This window comes from Aulostomus chinensis, chromosome 14 (genome assembly GCF_037954235.1).
Source record: "Aulostomus chinensis isolate RoL2024-O1b breed Wild chromosome 14, RoL_Achi_v1.0, whole genome shotgun sequence".
Taxonomy (NCBI): Eukaryota; Metazoa; Chordata; class Actinopteri; order Syngnathiformes; family Aulostomidae; genus Aulostomus; species Aulostomus chinensis.
The window spans coordinates 2,207,883-2,230,117 of record NC_141333.1 but is presented as its reverse complement, the minus strand read 5'-3'; the positions used below and the strand labels follow the sequence as shown (position 1 = coordinate 2,230,117).

Sequence of the window (22,235 nt, the reverse complement as noted above, 5' to 3'; positions counted from 1 at the left end):
CTGGACTTTCAAACCCGTCACAAGAAAGCCATTGTAGGAGCCTGCTGCAACTGATCGGACAGAGGTAACTTGTGGTTCTGAAGAGGTCTACGACATCTGGGCCATGCAGGAGGTCTCCGGATCAATAAGCATCACTGACTAAAATCAAGACTCTTCAAAGACCTTTTTTTTGGTTCAGTTCAGATGATCAGTGCAGAAAAAGGGGAAACTGGCCTCCCTCAGTTAACCAGCAATACATCAGCTTTCCACGACTGGGCCAAAATAGCCTGATGAGATCATGAACAGTGGAACAAATCACCTCACCATCCCACCAAGTGAGAAGTCAGAGGTGCTACAGAGACGGCCGTCCAAATCATGATGTCAACAACAACAAAAGAAAAATGTCTCTGAAGAAAGCGGAAGGGCAGAGAGGGCAGGTTTTGGATGGGTGTGTTTGGAGAAGGGGAAAGGCATCTGACAATGAAAGATTCCAAAAGCTGTCTGCAAATACCAGAGGCCTGAAGAGAGACGGACGTGTTTCTGTGCATGTATTCACTCCTTAAAACTCCCAGGAGAGACAGAGAGGGCGATAACGTTGTCTAAACAAGGGAGAGACGCAAACATGGAAGTGGGAACAAGAGGGATGAAGTTCATCAAGTTCAAAAACAGACAAGACAGAGATGGACATTCAGTCAATCTGTATGTGTGTGTGTGTGTGTGTGTGTGTGTGTGTGCATGTACGTACCAAGAGATGCCGTCATACTCTCAGAAATATCCCGAAACTTGTCAGTTTCCTGTTTGCCCCGAACTCTCCTGATCTCCTTCACCTTCCTGCTTCAGAGCTCCTACCACTGCCTCCCTCAGCGTGAATGAAACTCTCCCTGTGACAACAAACTCCTCGCGCTTTCACTTCTGGCTAAACCTTCTGGTCATGGGTCGTATTCCTGTGCCGCCATGTCCAATTCCTTTTGTCCCCCAGATGGTAAAATAAGCTCCCCGTTCGCTCCTGGCTTGTTGTGACACCGTTCAGCTTCTGGGTTTGTATGAAGGGTGGGACAGAACAGAGGGAGGGAAAGACAAGAGGTAGAGGATCCCACCCTCCCTCCTCTTCCTCTCACTGACCACTGAGCATTATTCCTGCTGGGCTACTGCGAGCACTTTCCCCCAATCAGAACGGATTCCAGGGGGGTCAGAGGTTACATGTGGCCTTTTATGGTCTGCAGAGAGGAGGTGGTGGTGGACGGAAGGGGGGGGGGGGTGATCTGGGGGTTTCTCTATGGCCTCTCTGTCAGGGCTTGTGTGTCCACTCCCACCATCTGTTCGCCACAAACACAGAGACAAAGGCATGCAGACACACACTGACCACGTCTCCTGCCATGTGTCTAATCTTAGCACATCATAAATTACTCCATAAAGCTCTCAACTGAATTGCCTTGAGTTTACTTTTCTTCCGGTGCTTCTTGTTTCTTTTTCGTGCCGCAGCTAATGAGCTGGAATGGACATCAGCTTTGTCCATCTGAGATGCTCATTTATGTCTTTACTGTCCAGTTTGAAGCAACAAGGAACTTACAAACAAACAAAAACATCCGCATGTGGCAGAAAAGAAACCTTCTTACGAGGACTGGTTTATGTATTGTAGCTGTATGTAGCTTAGCTTAGCATCAAGATGGCAAACCGTGTTCCTGACTAGAAAAAACAGTTCTCAGTAGGTCGAAAAACAGTCCATAGAATGTCGCTGTCACACACACAGCACACACCAGGTGGTTTCTGCGCGACACTGAATTTCAGCAACCTGAGCTGACATTATAGTGGCTGCATTGTATCTGCAGCAATCAATAATCACTGTAATCGATTGGAGCAGCGAGTTCCTCCTGGCATTTAAAATGATTGAATCGCCATAGTAACAGCTCTGTTTGTGCTGCGTGGCGGCCAGAACAAATGGAGCCACTGTGGCTGGCTAAAGCAACCATTTTTTCCCTCATGTATTATTCCTTTATGACCCCAAAATGCAAAGAGAGCAGCCAAATCTTTAGCATGAAGCTGACTAATTACAAATAACAGCAAAACTGTCCAAAAGCAACAACCGCTAACCCTTCAAACACTTCATCTACTAGAATCCACATTTTCTGCATCCAGCTGCGTACTCAGGAATCCACAAACACTTGGTTTTGAACTGTAAACCAACTAAATATAAAACTACGGTTCAGCACCACCATGAACCAGCAAGTTGGTCAGACTGAATGTGCTGGGTGTTAATGCTCAAGGCTCGCTAAGCTAGGCTAGGCTAGGCTAGGCTAGTGTGTCTAGTGTCTCGTGTGTCTAGCGTGCAGCTTTCACTCCTTCTGTTTACTCTGGGAACTCGTGCTTTTTATGGTTAACCACATCTTAGCAGGTAATTAAACTATAAAATATCTCAGCACAAAACCTGTTCAGAAGCAACAGCGGCAGCAGCAAAACAGGGACTTTACAGACTTAACGGACAACCAGTGCAAACGTGCGGTGGGAGAAAGAGAGCGTCTCACTCCTCCCCACTCCCCTGTACTTTCTCCTGACCTTTGACCCCTGAAGTTCAGACAATCAAGTGTTTGTCTGTGCTGACCATCTGCTAAACCGCAGCTCCCAACATGGACATTCCTTTGGCTGAAACCTGCTTCCGCTGGTCGCTAGCTTCTGTATATATCTGTTTATTATGATGCGGCTGCAAGTACACAAGAGGGAACGTTGTTGTGTAACGTTTCAGAGCTGCAGTTCGACTCCTCTAGGAAACCTCAGAGGCAGGAGAAGAGTTCAACTCTGGATTGACAGAACAATTCCATGATGATTTTCTCTCTAGCAGTTTAGAGATACAGATTTCCCCTCGCTGGTTTCATGTCTGACAGATTTTCATGACATTTTGGAAAAAAAAGCAACCAACCGTCTCCTATCAAACACGTTATACCAAGAAGCAACACAGAGGGTCAAACTATGTCTCTGACGTATTTTCTACATTGTAATGTAGCCAGAACTCCATCTCGACCATCAGCAGGCTTCAGATGACACATTCAAAGCTACTGTAACGCTCCGCTGTGGCGAATGCCGCCCGAAGATATCCCCGCTAAAATACCATCAAAGATGACATACCGGGACCCAGGAGGCCTGGTGTGATTGGCCCCTGATAACTCCCTGGGAGCTCTAATGGAAGGGCCAGCCTGCTGCAATCACTCCCATCAGCACCGTAGCTTCAGGTCCACATGCAATTACAGTAATCACTGTAAACAAATAAATAAAATAACTGAAATGAGGAATCCAACTGCACAGACGGGGAGAATTCTTTCCCAGGCTGTTGACTGGCTTTAAGGGGAGGGGGTGGGGGTGGGGGTGGGGGGCAGGAAACTGTTGTCTGTCTCCTCAAACGAATGAAGGATATTTCTTTTGTTAATTCTTCAGCTGAAGAAGCCGACAGAAGAATCAGGTGGGTTTTTTTTTTTAACAGCAACTTCTCCATCCTGTCGCCGCTCTGTTCTTATACACGGTTACCATAAACAGACAAACCCACCGCTTAGAGGCGTGACCTTACCTGTTAGCAAAATACCACCATCGACATCACCTGCAGTTTGTTACCAATACACAATAAAGGTCATGGAATTCTAGCTTTACATGCAGCAAAAAAGAAAATTATACGTTTACAATTTGTGATGAGACTCCATGAGAGACATCTGATGGACAGCAGGCAGACTGAGACCAGCTAGGAAAACGAAACCTGAGGTTTCAATCAAAGCACAAGCCAGGTCTTTACTTTCCTGGGATGTCTGTACAATCAGACGTTAAAAACAAAAAGTTTCCATTCAATTTTCAAGCAGTAGTTTTGTGAATTTCTGAAATATCGCAAAAAAAAAAGAAAAGAAAAAAAAAGTAATAAACTACATGATGCATATTTTCGTCAGCGGACAGCACACAACACCATGTGACACGTGGCTGTAACAACCAGCAGCCTAAGAGTTTATCTGCAGGATATACATGGTAATTTGTCTTTATTAGCTCTTGAGAATAGGAATCCACAAATATTCTCAGATTCTGAGCACCTTCTACGCGGGAATGTCAAACCTTTACTCTGTGGTCCTTTTATCAACCCAACATTAAGTTCTTGTGTCCGTCAGCTGTGAGCGCTGACTGGACACGGTTGACCAACAGTCCGAGATTGAACAGCAAGAAAATACAGGGTTGGTAGCAGCACGAAATACACTGAAGGGAACACACCTGTCTCCCCCTACTGCCCATCCACCAGAATGCAGGCTGAAGGCCTCTGTTTCCAGGTGCGTAAACTACACACGTCACATCCTAGTGGGTGTTTGGAGGTTCTGTGGGAAGGTTCTGCTGCCGTTAGCTCCAGTAAAGATCCATTTTGAATTGTCCACACAAGGTCAGAAGGTCACCTGCCTGACTGCTGTCACTAGCACCTCCAGATGGAATGGAGTGGTGCTAGCTAGTTAGCGCTAGCTTAAGTAGGCTTTTATGCAACACTATACATCTTTAACATGACTTCAAAACTCACACTGAGCTGGAAATCTCAGGTTATGTTTCAGTGTTGTTTTTTTAAAATGAAATACTAACTTAGGTGTAGCACCTTGACTGAGAAAGCACAAATATGATTTGACTCCTCCATAAGACATGTCTGTTGTTTCATGACAGTAAATTCCATGGGCAGCTGTGTGTTCAGCTACATATCTCCTCAAGCTCTGGTCCCTCCGGATGTCCCAGTAACAAAGGACCCTCCCCTCTCCCCCTGCCCCCTCCCAGAACAGGATGTGAGTGGACATCCTGCCAGCAGTGGTCTTCCTTTGTCACCCTCCACTATTATTAGCGGTCCAGCCAGCATCAGCTGTCCAGCGTGTTTCTTATCGGATGTCCAGAGCTACTTCTGCACACCTCCAAATGCTTTTCTCCCTCAATATAATGCCAGAGATATGTTCAAACAGAAAAATAATAAACACAGAAACCACAGAAATAACACTCCGTCTGCTTCTAACCGCACACAATTTACCAAAAACAGAGCCGTGCCCTCATGAGCAGCCAATAGCAACAACAAGCCAGGCAGTTTTGTGTGTGTGTGTGTGTTTTTCATACATTATGCTAAGCGAACATTCCAGCCGCTTCTTGAACCTTGTCTGGCAGCCATCGGCAGTGAGAGCTCCGACTTCCTCACCAGTCAAGCAGAAAAACCAATGGACACACACACACACTCTCTCTCCTGAGAACGTGTACCTTGAGTCCAGCTGTGTTGGTCCCACTGGTCACCAGTCCTGAGCTGAGAAAACTCTGGGAAGTTTTTGACTGGGAGGAGGAGGAGGAGGCTGATAAGATTCAGAAACACCCACAATGAGAAACGTTCGCATCATCTCTTACCGTACGGCGTTGGAGGAGACACCGGGAAGGCCGGAGTGGGAGGGATGGTGTCAGAGGCATCGCGGTGGTCCACACTGTTGCTCTTGAAGAGATGCTGATGCTTTCAAGACAACAGAGAGAGCCAAGTGGGAACATGATTTTTTTTCCAGTCTCATGAGGTAACACACAGACACACACCAGCAGACATCAGTCTTGTGATCTGTGCGAGGCTACAGGCTGTGTTTTGGTGTAAACAGTCAGGGTATTCATGCCACCCAGCAGTAAGAACCAGCACAGGAGCAACAGGCCTCACCAGGAGAAAAAAAAAAAAATTTATTTGAATTTGAAACCGTATTTGATGTTTATTCAGTGACATCTAAAGTGCCGTCTGCTCAACATTCAGTTTTTCTTCTTTTCCAGGAGATTTCCCAGTCATTTGCTGAGAAGAGAATCACATTTTATAACATTGTGTGGCTCAGTGTCGCTGTGAGCTGGACAGGGAGCATCTACCTGAGATGACGCAGGGGGGCTGTAGACAGGGGAGCCCCTGAAGCTCTGGGGTCCACCCCCTCTCCATCCTGGACTATGAAGACCGGTGTAGTCCGTCACGTCGCTGACCTGCTTCTGCTGCTTCCAGCCTGACCGGGATAGAGAGAGAGCGAGAGGTGAGGGCGAAGTCAGAGAGCCTAACATCAGAAACGTCATCACCCGCGGAGTCCAAACCAGTCAACAGTTCCATGAAATTGAACACCCACAATGTCTCTTCTTCTGATAACACACAACAGTTCTGACCTGATGCCATCTTTGCAATCAAATGTGATGACGCTGGTTTGTGTCTGCCGTGTCTTTCTACAACAAAAGCATCTATCGGCGTGATTATCAGCCTGCACGGCTGCTATCATCAGCCTGTGTGACTAAGCAGGACTCTGCCGTGACCAGATGGTGCAACATCATGGCGTCCTCTCGGAAAAACATCTGTTGGAACACTCAGGCCATCCCTCCTCAGGCTGGACCGTCTCCACTGTCAGATGTACTCACTTCACTGCTCATGTTATGTAGATTTAGTTTAGTCCCTCTACAAAACCAGCTGAACATGTGTGTTTGAATAAACGTCTCCCTCCACAAACACAGCCGCGTGTCTAACCTGACCGTTTCGTGTCTCTGGTCGCACTGCGTGATGCACCAGAGAGTTTGTGTGAAGGCTTTTGGTCAGTTTTGTTGTTGTTAGCCATCAACTCCATTAGCTTTGAGCTCAGCATACGAGGCTGGCTCTTTCTGCACTCTGGATTCACAAAGAAGTGTTGAAAGACAGAAAACCACCTTTATGAGCTCAAGACTTCTATTAGTGAGCACTTGGAAGTTAAAGTACCACTTCAAGGCCCCCCTATCAAAACTGTTAGCAGTATTTTGCTCAAATAGAAAACAAAAGTAGTTTTATCTTTTTATGCAGATTATTTTTATCTTGAATATTGTCACTGTTATCACAACCAATTGTGTCAGCTTGTACCTTGTAGGAACTGTTCAAATGTTATCAAGGATGAAACGTATGCAGAATCCAAATATGATGGTTTTTGAGACGGATCTGCTGACACATTCAGAGCCGTATCCGTCAATATTCCCATCAGCAGGACTTATATAAACACATTCATGTGTTAACTATGATCAGGGACAAAGGACCTGAGGTCAGCTTCATGTATCATCTCAAAATCACGTGACACACAACGCTGATCCAACTGAAGCTGAACCTGCTGGTCGCACATCACTCGTTACCTGCTGGGTTTGAAAAGAGGAGGAGAAAAGACCACAACTACAAGATGATGAGAGGGAAGCAAACACAGAGAGGAGCAGAGTGTTGGGTCAAACTTCAAAAGCATTCTTGATGACTTACAGCCTCCTGCCTCCAAACACCGCCTTGAAAAACACACGTTGTATCCAGCACACACACACTCACACAAAGTCAGTGTGACAGTGGCTTCACAGTGAAATATCACTGCTTCAACTACGGCCTGGGGAACCGTCCACCTCGCCTCCCTCAACACGTGATGACCCACATACATGCAAACACATGCTTCATTTCCTGTGCGCAGAAAGTCACCACTGGTGGACATCGTCAATCTCTGGCCTGACGTGCAGAAGCGCAGGTTGAGAGGTTCAGTCTCAGCAACGACCCTCTGAGGTGTCATGGCGGCGGGTCACCGATAATCACAGCTGCCTCTGAGGGGCAAAATACCTAAACACATGATTCTGAGCTGTCATGGCCGCCCTCCTGAACCGCCGGGCCACTCCGAGGTTAGCTTTGATGAAACAGCTGCCCTGAGCGTACAGAACTGGGAAGTGATGACGTGACTTGTACACTTGACCTGCAGTCCTCAACCAGAAAATGAAGCGGAGCCAGAGGTCAGGGCAGACATGTGCTTCCCCCTGCAGGCTTTGTCCCAACGGATACAGGAGAGCGTAAATCTATCAGACATGCCAGCAGGAAGAGAGAGAGCAGCGCTGAAGACGCGCAGCAGGAAAACTTTCAGGTTCAAGTTGCTCTCGCCCTCGAGGCGTTGACGAGGGGCTTTCAGCAAAGACGCCTTATTAAGAACGTAGAGACGGCTTTAGACTGCAACACTGTGTCTGGTTATGTACGTCAGCTCTGTACATTTCCACCTCCTACGAGACAGAATCTCAGGTAAACAAACCCTCTCATTTACATTTCAAATGCCACTACCTGTTAAATCAAACACTACCACCCTCTCAGTAAACGCCATGTTTCCGGCATCGGCCGGCGCTTCAATCCTTCGGTCTGAGTTCTAAATGCTTCTCTGTGTGCAGGCTGAACGGAGCTTCACAATACGGACGCTTCATCCGCCCAGCAGCTTGTTAGCACAGGTGCATTTCTCTTAGAGCGGCTCGTCCGCCGCTCGTCGCAGGAAACAACAGCATGCGTGTCAAAGTGGAGTTAACTGTTCTCTTGTTATCATTTACGGGGTTAAACGTTTAAGGTCTATTCATGCAAATGTTTTAGAAATGCAGAAAACGTGGTTGATTGGAAGATCAGTTGCAGGTACTGAGATTATTGATGGATCGGATTGACGGTGCCGTTCCATCATCGCTCCTCTGGATCGACTCTGCAACAGGAGACACACCCCTGGTACACATTACATTTGTACATTTCAATTAAATGGGTGTTTGTCTCTTTCATGCTTTGTTAAGAAGAATTGTTTACGACTGTAAATCCTCATGATGTCAACAGCCACAATAAAAATTAGAATGACAACATTCAGGAGATCTGTCACCAGAATCAGCGTCAGTATCAGCAGATGTGGAATCGGATCAGAATGCGGATCGCTCCATCTCTAACACGCTTCTTCCACTTTCCGTGGCGTCCACGTCAACAACATCAGACATCATGGTTAGTGAATGTGCCTGCTACCTGTATTCGACTTACCGGACAGAAGGGTGTTTCCTTTATGACTGTGGCCATTTGTGTGGAGCGAGGCGGATCGTGACAGGGGGGCACAGCGAGTAGGAACAGGAACAAAGGTGGGGTCCAGATCCAGAATCAGCTGGTTCAACTGCTCTATGGACTCGTCAACATCCGTGGTTAAGGATGCCAACTCCTCTTCTTGGCAGGATGAAGTGTGTGTGATAAAAGTTGACCGCGCGCTCTGTGTAAAAATGTGTGTGTTATCCTCGTCCGTCACACCTTTCTGCACCGCCTCCCTGCTGCTGATCCCTCTCACCGGTGCGTCAGGAGCTACCAGAGGTGGCGGCTTCTCTTTTCTCAGCCTGTTGGATCCCTTTTCTCCATTGACTGTCACGTAGTTCTTCGTGAGCACATCAGCCCTCTGCTGCTGGACCCAGGAGTGAGTGGAGTACTCAGTCTGGGTGGAGGCCTGCTCTTCAGGCAGGTTCTCAGATGACAGGGAGCCAATACTGCTGGAGCTCGGCATGTCCAGACCAGAAGCCGCCATGTCCTCCGCCATGTCCTCATCCTCTAGTATATCCGTCTCTCTCTCACTGGACGAAGCTTCTCCATTGATGGTGCGTCTCAAGAGGGACTCATCCCCCATCTCCCTCTCCCCTCTACTGGCTGCTGCCAGCTCAGTCATGACCTCCTGAAGAGCCTGAGAAAGCTCAATGTGGACCCCGGAGACCAGCTTCCCCGCCTGGGTGCTCTTGTCTGGTGCGGCCCCTCTTCTCTGCCAGGCTCCGGTCCACCCCTGCGACCCCACAGACAGTCCTGAATCGCTGCTGGCAGATGGAGCTCGGTCACTGCAGCTGGGGCTGCTGGCGGTCAGGTGGAACGCAGACCCCTCCTGGCTACTCCTGGTCCTCACTCCAGCGTACAAACTGCCATTTGGAGGGTCCAGAACATGAGCTGGAGCTGTGAGCATAGAATGAGTGTGTTCAGTGAAAAGTTTAGAGTCAAATCAGATGCAATGGATGCAGTAAGTATGGTTTAGCAGAGCCAAGCTTCAGGAAGATCATTCAAAGAGCCGTTCACCGATTGGCAGCTCCTCAGGAACAATCGTAATCTGTCCTATCTAATACATCCCCGCTCAAAATGACAGTTTTCTGTCATATTTCCTGTCCACGGACTGATTGGTCAACGGTCTCATCATTTCAGCTCCAACCTAAACACATCTTTCTCAGAACATTCAGATGTTCCACCGATCAAACGTTCAAGGCACCTGAGAGGCGACACTCAGCACATCTGGTTAATGGCTGTGACCTCATGCTGATGAGGAGACGGTGTTTTCAAAGTGGGGTCCGGGACCCTTGAGGGGGTCTTCTACAGGCAGGTGTGAGTAGTAGTTTGATTTTCATTTTTATTCAAATATTTGCATTTAAACTTAAGAATTTAGAAACAACAGCACCGATCTAGCCTTGGAATCCACATGTTTTCATACATTTCTTGTGCAAAAAAGTTCAATGGCACATAGCAAAACACCTGAATCCTACTTATAATTAGAATAACAATAGTTTAATTTCACCTTTAAAAAGGTGTTTAAACAGCTGTAAGCAACACATCTGTAGATTCTAGAAAGCAGGAATCCCTCTGCCACAAAGTCTTCTTTCAACAGAATATTAACTTAACTCATCGAAATACGGTGACACATCTTCTTCTCAAATAAAGGTTCATTCCACCTCCAGGGGCTCGTTAAAATACGTGGCCTCAAAATATGCAGCTCAGTGTTTCAGAGACGTCCACGTTACATAATGGAGAACTGTTCAGCATCACGGATCCAAAACACGATCCAGCCTCGAGTCTGTGTGACATGGACTTTGCTTGAAATTTGTCAACAAGACATCCAGAAAAAAAAAAACAAGCTAATATCCTGCCGATGGCCTAGACCAGTCTTCAGGATCCAGGAACAACAGTTTGATCCAAAAGTTAAACATTTCCTCTCCCCTGTTTCCTAACGTGAAGCGTCAGGTGAGGTGAGGAGACACCAGTTTGAGAAGGGACAGACACGGTCACAAAAGACTTGATGATCGGATGAACCCTCTTGATGAAGGGACATAAAAGCTGAAGCCTGTCGGTGGAGGAGTGAAAACATCTTTTCCAGGGAGAAAAGTCACCAGTGGGGTTCTTTGGAAGTAACTCTCCGGTTCTATCATAACTGATGCTACAGCAGCATCGATGCTAACCTCAGGAGCCACCATTGTTGTTTTGAACCAGCAGTCAGTTCCTCCCTGATGCTGATTGGCTGAAACACTTTTGGTGGGAACACAAGCAACATAGATGGAAGCCTCTTAGCTGCCTCGTAGTATATACTGATATCCACCAATATCTGCCCTTCACTTCATGAGATATCCTGCCATCAAACAAACAAACCGAGGCCAGGGAGCACATCGCCTCCACAGGGGGGCTAACGGGACCCTCAGAGGGGTCAAACCCCGATGCCGAGCTGTTTGAAATCAGCACATCTCTTATTTCATCTTGACACCACGTCCTTGTGTGGGATATGAGGCCCGCCCCCATACCTGCACCACTGTCACACATGATTCATTATGACACACACACACACAAACACACCACCTGTTGGATGGCGGCCATCTCTCCAGACACACTGCTTTTAGATAACACAGAGCTCCTTTGTGTGTCATGGATGTGGATGTCTGTGCGTGTGTGCGTGTGTGTGTGCGTGCGTCTTGTGAAGGAGGTGTCTGTCACAGAAGTCTACCTGAGGTCAAACGCAGCACCTTCGCTATACTTTCGCACCAAGAATCAAACCAAACGCCCGGCACGCGCTGGAAGGTAAAATATGAACAACAAGTTCTTGTCTGATAAAAGTTGTTACACTGAGATAAGAAGGTCCAGGGCACTGACTGTAACAATACATACATGCATACCAGAGCTGTAGGAGCTCTGCTCTGAGGTCCAAGAGAGGCAGTAAAACTCAAATACCAGACATGCATGCTAACACCTCACAGCTGCTCTAACAGTGCTAACACACTCACACACACACTCACAAATTTGAAAATCAGAATGACTTAATCATTAATGAACGTACTGACCTGCTGTCAGAGTAAACTTTCACTGCGGCCGCTGAAGACTAGAAACAGGATGGAAATACTTGCTGAAGTCTCCCTTTGGAGCCAGAGAAAGAGGAAAAGAGAAACAGATGACAAGCTGAAAGGAAAGAGGGGAAAAGGGCAGAATTAAAGGGAGGAGGAGAGATTGAAGCCTCTCTTTCCTCCTCACCGGCTGTCCTCTCTGTCTCAGCTGCAGGAAAACAAGCAAAGAACACTCTTTCACTAAAGGTGCTAACAGCCCCCTGTGTCCACCCCCTGCTCTCTCTCTGTCTCTCTCTCTCTAATGTCACTCCTTCCTCGCCTCCTCCGTCCCTGCACTTCGAATCCCCGCCTTCACCGTCACCACTGATTTGAAATGCTTCGCCTCGTGCCCTCCTCTCCTTCCCTTCCCTCCTCCCCTGTGCATCCTGTCCCAGTCGACACAGGTAGCTGCAGAGTGCATTTTTGTGTCTAAGAGGGAGGGGGGAGGCTCATTCACCCGCCAAGCACCACCACGCACGCAGGTGGAGGAGTTGGTGCAGCACATTCAAGAAAAAGAAACAAAACAAGGACCTTGAGCAGACCAAATATGGAGAAGGGAATGTAAACATGGGGGCGGGCCCTGGAGAGTGTCCCAAAGGGGGATGGGAACAAATGAGGAGACATGGACAAATTGTAACCTGCAACTTGAACCTGAAAGCAACACGGTGAGCTGGAGAGAGGGAGATGGGAGAGGAGATAAAAGGGAGAAGAAAAGAAGATGGAGTGATAGAGAGGAGGGGGCTGCTGAGAGGGTAAAGTAGAACCACCTGTTGATGAAAACAACATTCTTGTGTGTTGCGAACTCTCTGCCACCCTCATTATGCTCGTGTGTGTTCGTGTGTGCTGGCGGTTAGCGTAATGGCCATGTGTGTTTCCACTCATGTGTGTTTTAGAGTATATAAGTGTGTTTACATGCATATCTCCTCCAATGATCGCTGGATCTAAATTACATAGCAGGCAGGAGCAGATTTAGCAACAGCATAAAACAGCTGGAGCTGTAACCTCAACCGCCAGTCAAAGTGATTATTTCAGATGTCTGAATGTGTGTTTTTGTGTTGGTGTTTTTCTAACTAAATGGAAACGCAGGAAAAACAGCCGCCCATCCAAATACACGGGTCTACTCCGCCTGCAGTCCAGATGATTGCCGTCACACCCATTCCCAGGAACGTCAAAGAGGCATCCTGACCACAACAGTTGTAAGCTGTCACACCGATGACCAGGCAGAACCCACCGGCAGACCACAGCCACGGCCAGAGTCCCAACACATCTCCTCAGACACTGAGATGAACCCACAGAGCTCAAACTGATGCTGAGAAACTGTTTCAGCCACTTGAGGGCAGAAAACAAGCCCAACCCAGATTTGCTATATCATCACTACATAAGGATGTTGTAGCTGTATTATTAGAATATTACTCCACATTACTAACCTGAGAACTCAAAACAGTTTAACCTGAGAAGCAAACAGGCAAAACTAATTAAATGAATAAGCCAACTTGTGGGGAAATACCATAATTATGCCTCCGTCCCCAGAGCCAGACGAGAGGACGGAGCCCCTCCTCTGCTCTCCTGCATGAGGCAGCTGACACCCACGGAGTCCAGCTGACTGCTAGAGGGGACAAATACACTCTTCCCCTCAATGTTACTCTACAAGGGTTGTGCATCATACTGGCTATGAAATAACAATTTAAAATCACAAGACATTGTAATTTCATAGCTGACGTAAAACAAAAAGGTGAGATATTCCTTAATCGTTTTATGAGGCCGTTGCAGGTTGAAGCAGCTTCCTACAGCGGCCCTGAGAGCTCAGCACGCCCCACTCAAAGCTCTGGTTCATCATATTTGCCTGTCAATGAACGTCCTTTACCTTCAAGCCCTCATCAGACAGGTTCTCACAACGCTCATCAAGCTCGTCGCCACCGCGTAAACCTCTGACTGTGTGTGGTGGCGTGCTGCCAGGAAGATGCAGACTGAGCATGCTCGATGACCAGAGCATCAAAGACTAATGTTAAAACATATGAATAAAGATAGTTTGGTTCGTTACAAAAGTGGTTGTCTGACCTGTTCATAGTCTGGGCACGAAGCCAACTCCCAGAGCAGCAGAGCCCCATTTCAAGAGATTTTGCTCCAGTTATTTTTCTTGAAATTTAAAAACTTTTCACCAGCATTTAGTAAAAAAAAACAACTATTCCAACTTAGCTGTGGAACCCCCTGGAAGAGCCTCAAGAACTACTGGGTTCCAAGGTGAGGAAAGACGGAATTAACGCCAGCGACGCAGATATCCAACGGTCTCAGTAATGCTGGAGGGGAGCAGAGGAATTTAGCGCTCCCTGTATTCTATTGAATCCGGTTCAGTAATCGAGTCACCAGCAAAACAGGAAATAAAAACAGGAAAAGAAAGTGAATACCAGGAAAAAAGGGGAATTCCACCTCAGATATAAGTGGATGCATCTTACCCGTGTCAAGAGACGCAGTTTCTTGATAGGAATCTCGTCGAACCAAAGGATCCAAGGTGTCGTAGTCCACCGTCACAGAGCGTTCGTTGTGCCACAGCTCTCGGCCTGCACATGGAAATGATAAAACACAGCTGACAACGAGGCAGGCCTGTCAGATACAAAACAACAACCACACACACACACACACACACACACACACACACAAGGACCTCGACGATGACACAAGCATCAGCTGATTACTGATGAAAGTACCAGATCGGATCCTGGTTATGATTTGATTAAAAAATCATTTGGTTTTGCTTCAGTTTCCTGAAAGGATGGTGTGTGTTTTTCTCAGCACTAAGTATCTGCTAAGTATTTTAATTCCTGTCAGACGTGTGTGTGTGTGTGGTCTTGTGTTTGTGGGGCCTGACAATCAGGAGCCTACTATACTTCTGGGATCCACCGTGCTGCGAGGAGCCAGGCTGCCGCTGCTGCTTTAAGGTTGTGTTGGAGTTGGTGAGGAGATACACAAAGGGCATGTTTCCAGGTGTATGTGTATGTGTATGTGTATATATATAACTGTTGTACTTGGGATCTGAAAAATTACACCAAAGGGAGTTGTACTCCAATCTCCTTGAATGCTATACAATGAAGGTTTTCAGATCTTTTTTGATGTCAGTAACATTGAGTGTGAAGATGAAGGTTAGGTACTGAGTTTTACTGGTTAAGGAAGGAGGAATGGGAATGTGTGTGTGTGTGTGTGTGTGTGTGTGAGTGAGTGCATGTGTGATCAACCCTCCTGTTTCCTGTTGTGTGTTTGTCTGTCCTCCATCTTGCCATAATGCTCTGTAACACTGCCCCCTGCTGGCCAACTGTCTGTTGCACTTGATGATTAAAGTCGCTCTTATTTAGTTTAACTGTAACTTCAGGATGATTTTGCCAGAACCCTACAAATGACATAAATCTTGAGCCTTACTGGTCTCTCTGGGAATGCATCCAGGGTGGAACAGAGTGCTGCGGAATGCTGGGATGAAGCAATTTGCAATGGAATAATCTGTTTTTGCAGCTGTCACGTCTCGGTCTGGCAGCAGCAGAGGAGGACAGACGTACACGACAGGAACCATCAGATATCAAGAACTTACGCACAACGCTCACTGTTAGCTTCAGCGCGCGGTATGCCATGACACATTTGTACTCTGGAACCTACAGTTTCTAACTGACTTTTGGTGGTACACTCGATCGCTCAGGTTAGCAGGACGCAGAAGAAGATTAGAGGTTAGAATTGGTTTCTCTCATAGTTATACATGTGTATATGATAAAAAACATATATCATATAACCAGAAGCTAACGGTACACAACCCTGCTAACCCACAACACGTGCTCCCAGGATCACCATTGAGAAACACCAGTGAAAGGTCTGAAACATGTGGGACTCTTTCATGCTCTTGCTGTCATGAGTGGGTTATTTTTAGTGTGAGAGAAGAAGAACAAACATCAGTTCCTGGCTGGGGGGATGTACCTGAGATCTTCTCTGGGCTGTCAGAAAGGAACAGCTCCACTTTTCCATTTTCTGGGAAACGAGGATCTGCAGAAATGACAGAACAAATCATAAAACCGGATGTTCGGGCACTATTTCCACTCACACCTGCACACCAGCCCAGCTGACACGGGTTCCAATGTTAGTTCAGGTTGGGGTTTTTTTCCCTTCAAGAGGAGAAAGGTTAATCATTACACATGAAGAGCGATTAGCTGGAGGTATAGAGTATGATCATCGCTGATGACGGTGTTCAAGGTGTGCAGACTATGCCAGCTGGTTATAAATACCTTCACTGGCACAGTCAAGGTCCGCCTTAGAGAAAGTGAGGGTGTGTCCCTGAACAATGCCAGTATGAAACTGGAGGCGAAAAATAACCTGGCGGCTGAACATCCAGCTGTTTTTGTTGTAGCACACCACCTGAAATCAGAGGGGAAAAAATGGGTTCTACAACCTGGAAGACTGATGAATGCCATCTTTTTTTCCTATAATAATAATAATAATAATAATAATTTATCATATGATATGAATCAGAAAATGAACATTTGCAAAGTAAAGAGTCAAAATAACAGTTAGTATGAATAACAAGATCAAATAGCAGTTGAAGCTAATAAAAATTATGATAGTTAGCTTCAAAATCAGATTAATACATACAAATTAAAATACAAATATCACTGAAAGTATTTGGCACTGAAAAGTGAATGAAAAAAGAACCAAAAACCCCAAAGCTAGAATCAGGACTCACCATGATGTCTCCTTTGAGCAGCTGAGCTGGCTGGAGAATTACGTATATCCGGTCTGTGCTGCTAGCGTTAGCATGGCTGAGATAGACACACAGTAGCTAACTTAGCATGTCACACTGCCTTGGTGTTAATGTGAGCTATAGTGATGTAAATGACGAATTACTTACTAGATGGGTGATGTACAAACACACTGGAGACCCTGGTAGACTCTCAAGAAGAGACAGCATTCTAGGAAAAGTGTCCGAAAGTCGATTCAAAAACAAAAACAGACCAAAAGTGTTGAGGATTCGCGTTGCTAACACTTAATGACCGGCGCGAGCCAGATAAAATACTGAGTGCGATTAGAAATCGGCCAAAATATTATTGCCTACTGCTTATTACCCACAATGCACCTCTGACGCCGACAGCGTCTGTGTTTTATGCTAGCGGCTAGCGGCGGCTAATGTAGCTTGGGGCTGCTAGCTCTCAGCAGAGATGAGGCTCAACTATGAATTGTGGTAAAAGTTGGCACTAAAGACAAGTCAGATCGCAGGCAGTAGTGTAGTACTGTGGTCACTAATGTGTTTTTAACTAATTTAGTTAAAAAATGAACCTGTCAATCACCTAAATGTAACAGTTTTGTTCTGTTTATGTGATATTATTGTTAATTTGAAGCTTTGACATCATAGGAAGATAAGTGACCCTTTGTTCAGAAGAAAGGGGACAGGAGTACTTTAAGAGTACCCCTCTATCTACCCACTTATTTCTGACTAATAAAGAACAAACCACTGCTCACCTCCGTCTGGTCTTATTCTGGGAAGACCATGAAGGACAACGCAGAGGAGGAAGGATGGAGATGGACGCATCCGTAAGCCTCCCCTCAGCATACTCCCCAGCATCCACACATACCTGGGGATGAATCCGGTACCTAAATACCTCATGACTTCATCAAAGATGCCGCGTTTTATTGAGTCTCATTGTTTTATTATCTCTCATCGCGGTGATGGTAACTTTCCACAGGGAGATCAATCAGAGGACAAGATTAGAGTCTGAGGTCAATGATCACAGCAGAACATCATCAAAGTTCCAATGACTAGATGTGAGATTTGACCCTTGACCTACAGCGATTAGGCCCACTGATGTAGTCTCTTACCGTTTCTGAGACGGGGCCATCAGGGCGGAGAGCTTGTCGGTGTAGAACTTCCTCATGGCGAAGTGGTCGAGAGAGAGGTCTGCACTGAGAGACAGGCAGAGATTCAGCTGCTGCATCAAGAGTCACCTCCACCACATTCTCTGTTTTATCCAGAATTCTTTATATTTCTTTCCAGATTTATCTTTCTAGAGTTATGTTACGCTATGACCGTTAAGCTCTTGTTTCTGGGTTACTGAAACGCAGATGGGAAGGTCAACGATTTTGTACGTGGAATGTTTAAATGTTTTGCTTCCGTTGACGGAAAAACGCGAGTGACGTGTTCCAGACGATTGATTCTACTGTCATTAAATTTGTTGAATTTTTTCCCCCCACGCCTCATGGATTATCTTCAAGTAAACAGAGGCTGGACTGAGACATTCAGCAGTTGCAGTAAAATGAACTTGAAGGAAATACTCGGTGATATTTTTGGGAAGGAAACCTGCCGGGACCCGACTGTTTATCTATCATATTTGCCTCAGAAGCTCATTCCCACACTGTCCAACCCGGGCCTTTTGAGTGACAGCCAGGGAGACTAACCACTAGACCAGGTGGGACCATCCCATTATAGCCTGCCCCTAATCAATTCACTGACAACACCTTAATGTCACTGGACCGAAGGCAGAAACCTCACAAAAGCAAAATCTCAAAGTGCCTGCATGCTGAGGCAGTAAGTTGACCTCTTCAGAAGCAGTGATTTTTCACTGCAAACCTCTGCATACCTGCACTCCCTCATTCAGCAAACATCTCCGAGGGACAATGGTCGCAAGCAGATAATACAGCAGCAGTCAGCCGTTTGGCTCCGCCCTCACGAGCCTGCGCACCAACAGTCTGCCTCGTCACTGCTTTTCGAATGGAAATCGCCTCAAACTGACCTTTCCACATCCTCCCGTGATGACACGAAGACGCACGGATGCGATGTTAACGGCTAATAAAAGAACCGGCCGTGTTTGCCTTGGACTTTTATTCACTTCGGTGCCCTCTGCAGGTTCAGACTCTGGCATGCAAGAGAATGAAAAGTGACAGAATTCCCCGGTGGGATCCCTGCCCTGAAGTCAAACAAGCGCCTGGTTCAAAGTCTCCTCTATCAGCCGTCTTGCCCTTTGTCTGCGGCAGACGTGCAGCACATCGCCTCCTCGGCCTATTGTTCTGTCAGCACTCTTTGACCTGCCTGATGTCTCCTCGCTCTACAGTTGCAGCACTGATAAGTAGCCAGTGTGAGAGGCTGCAAAACGCAGAGACGCTCACCCATGAGCTGAAATGTATAAATACTGCAGTTGTGCTTGTACTCTTTGTCAGAGGGCAGCGCTGAAACGCCAGCCGTGTCTGTGGATGGACACTCACAACCTCAAATAACATTTCTTCCCTTGTGGATCCCCCCCCCCCCCCCAAAAAAAATGGCGGTTCACATGTAAATTGAAGCCCGCGTCGCTTCTTGAATCTTTCGACGGTTTGGTTTGGCATCCCTAGCGGACACCTCAGACGTTTACACGCAGCCGACCGTGGGTCTCTCTCCCGTGCTTCTTCGTCCACTGCGACCTGAAGCTCACATCAACGGTAAATAAATGACAGTCAAACAGACTGATGGGAGGTGGTTTTAATGCTTTGGCTGATCGCCATGGAGGTGGAAAAAAATAATCTGCCGACTGAAGTGGTGTTCAAGTACAGTCAGCCTGGAGCTGCTCCTTAATGCTCCACATGAATCTACATGGGTCTGATTCCCAGGTGTGTGTGGTGCCAGGGTTACCTGGCTGAGATGTTGCTGAAGTGGATGTATGACGCCAAAAGAACTCCGACTGAGCCTTTCCCTCCCTGTTGAGGACAAAGAGAGGAAAACAATGAACAGGTATCAGATGTTTCCTCCACTTGTCACAGGAGGCGGAGCGTGACGAGGGGTTCTACCCTGCAGTGTAGCACCAGGACGTGCTTCGGGTAGGTTTGCAGCCAGTTCTCCATCGCTGTGCAGGCACTGATGATCTGATCCAGGCTGGGAGCCAGGAGATCCACCCAGCCAGTGTCCAGAACCTGACGAACGAACCCCACACATAGTCACCAATCCCACCCTGCTCTGTTGAACGTCTCAGACGGGTCACGCCATGCGCCAGAGTTACCTTGAGGCTCATTTGCGTGAGCGTGTCGTTCCTCTGTGAGAGATTAATGAGCTGAAGAAGAAAAGTTGAGAGAAGGTGAAAATGTTGTGTACTGCTGACATATCTAAAACGAGCTCAACGAGGCGCTGCTCCACGCCGCTGCTCCACGCCGCTGCTCCACGCCGCCTCACCATGTAGTCTTGTCCATGCTTGGACTGCAGCATGAGAAGGATTTCCTGCAGGTTCTGCAAATACGTCTCCTCAGGACACTCGGACGGACAGAATATGGTGATGATGCGCTCGGTGATGTATGTCAGATCGATTCGGTGCCCTTCCTCCATGACTTAGCTCAGTCACATGGGTGCCTGTCAAGATTCAGGAAGTGAAAGCGTGTGGGAATTGAAGTTATGGAAAATTATAGAGAAATGAGAATTTCCACTGAAGGTCGGCAGATGCTGCTGGAGTGCGTATCTTGACCTTGTGTCCTATCAGCTAGAAAAAGCTGATAATTTCCACCCATACAGCACAAACCCGGTCAATTATTAATCCCAAAATCCTTTTACGGGATTCCAGCCTAAAACAAAGTGGGGTCAGTGCTGAAAGACTCAAGCTTGGATGACCTCGTCGCACTTGTGACCTGAGGAGGGATAATGACGAGTGAGAGGAGAAAAATGACGCGACCAGGTCAGCTGACCGTCACCTCATGACTCATCAAAAGCGCTCAACTGTAGCTCATTCTGATGAGGACAGGAAGTCCGGTGTTCTATTTTAACGCCCCGAGAATAAGTGACAAGCTGATTCCAAAAACTGAGGCTGAATCACCGAGTAGCTCGTGATGAGACGCTAGCGCAGTATTTCTGTAATACTGAAGGAAAACATACCAAAACTACAGGAAAAATACTCCAAATGTGGGAATCACATATAAAGTCACTGAATGGTGGCACCACTTTCATGGAATTTGATGCGTGAGTTCAAACAACATGCAACTCTGCACAATTTCTTGGTTTAAAGCCTCTTTAATGTGAGCGCCACAAAGAGCAAAATGGCCATTTTCTATGGTATCATCTGTTTGAATAAAAATATCAATATTTGGTGCCAGTGTATCAACGGTGCACTACAAGAGAGACACTGCGATACGTTGTGGCATTGATCATTTGTCCCGCCTTCTGTCGACCATGAGAGAATCACTCCGTCTTTGCTCGCTGGCGTCCGGGCAAACATAGGAACCTCCTACACTCATGTGGGCTTCTCAACCTGTTCTGATGAACCAGTGCTCATTAAAAACAATCTAATCTGTCCCGTCATCCATCCATCCTCTGTACCGCTCATGCATTAAGGGTGGGGGGTGGAGCCTATCCCAGCTGACATTGGGCGAGAGGCAGGGTTCCCCCAGGACGGGTCACCAGTCCATCACAGGGCCATCAGGAGCAATTAGGGGTCCAGTATCTGGGTGAAGGACACTTGGACATGGTCACCGGGTGAAGTGGGGATCAAACCAGCGACCCTTTGGTTGCTAGGCGGCCACTCTACCTCTGAGCCACGCCGGCCCTCATCCCGTTAGCATCTAATAATTCAAATGGAATCAACAACACCGCTCCCTGCTGTCCAAGCAGGAATCAAACAAAGACAACAAAAACAACTGGTTCCTTCATCGGGTTTCCATCCTTCACCTCAGCGTGAATCTAATATTTGTTGTAGAGGTTCTACGGTTTCAACGTTGAGTTTCAGTGACATTTTTAGCTTCTTTGTGTCAGGGAATATATTCGTGTGAAAGACCGAAACACACACGGAGTGGTGGTTAACCACCAGGGCTTCACCCTGACCGTGTGACCAGAGTAAGCACTCCTGCAGACGTTTAAACCGCAGCAACAGAGAGGAGGACAGGCTCCTGCGGAAAATCGTCCTGAACTGGTTTTGCATGGGTGATAAAAGTAAAGTAAACCTTGACGGTGCAGGTGGAGGTCATGTTTTTTTACCCAGCAGAGACCAAAGTCCTATCAAGCAAATTGGTCAAGTTTTTACTTCCCAAGTCAAGATGGAGAATCACGGAACAAATGAACCCTCCTGATTCTTCCATATTTCAGAAACAAGCGAATTCAATATCCGTGCATTGAAATCAAACATTCCCGCCATCATCAGAGCACGACATCAGGCCTGGATTTGAGCGGATGCTTCATGAAACCCCGTTAATCTGAGCTCATCATAATAAGGACAGGAGAGAAGAAAACGGGATTCGTTCTCAACGTCTCCCAAAGCACACGACACGCATCGTATCACCCCCCCCCCCCCCGAAAAGATTTTTCTCAATTGCACTTTTTTTCTGCTGTGGACCAGGATGGGTTTCCAAAAATATCTGAGGAATCACAAATCAGG

At 46.9% G+C, this 22,235-nt stretch overlaps 1 protein-coding gene across 3 annotated transcripts in view; it reads right to left on the bottom strand.

Annotated features, from left to right (window-relative positions):
- The window catches only part of LOC147249414 (tensin-3-like), a 37,905-nt gene that overhangs the window by 14,471 nt on the left and 1,199 nt on the right, over positions 1-22,235 (bottom strand). Inside the window, exons 2-16 of one of the 3 annotated variants that reach the window (XM_086223588.1) lie at positions 20,054-20,227; positions 19,884-19,934; positions 19,675-19,797; positions 19,520-19,584; positions 17,737-17,820; positions 17,380-17,492; positions 16,772-16,832; positions 16,607-16,682; positions 16,152-16,281; positions 15,847-15,912; positions 14,346-14,450; positions 8,777-9,715; positions 5,851-5,978; positions 5,362-5,461; positions 5,221-5,289 (exon numbers count right to left, since the gene is read on the bottom strand). In XM_086223588.1, the coding sequence (XP_086079714.1) occupies positions 5,221-5,289; positions 5,362-5,461; positions 5,851-5,978; positions 8,777-9,715; positions 14,346-14,450; positions 15,847-15,912; positions 16,152-16,281; positions 16,607-16,682; positions 16,772-16,832; positions 17,380-17,492; positions 17,737-17,820; positions 19,520-19,584; positions 19,675-19,797; positions 19,884-19,934; positions 20,054-20,203 (2,260 nt within the window). In that variant the 5' untranslated portion in view covers positions 20,204-20,227. The remainder of the gene's footprint in view (positions 1-5,220; positions 5,290-5,361; positions 5,462-5,850; positions 5,979-8,776; positions 9,716-14,345; positions 14,451-15,846; positions 15,913-16,151; positions 16,282-16,606; positions 16,683-16,771; positions 16,833-17,379; positions 17,493-17,736; positions 17,821-19,519; positions 19,585-19,674; positions 19,798-19,883; positions 19,935-20,053; positions 20,228-22,235) is intronic. The other 2 variants (XM_086223590.1, XM_086223589.1) reach the window with 2 other exon arrangements.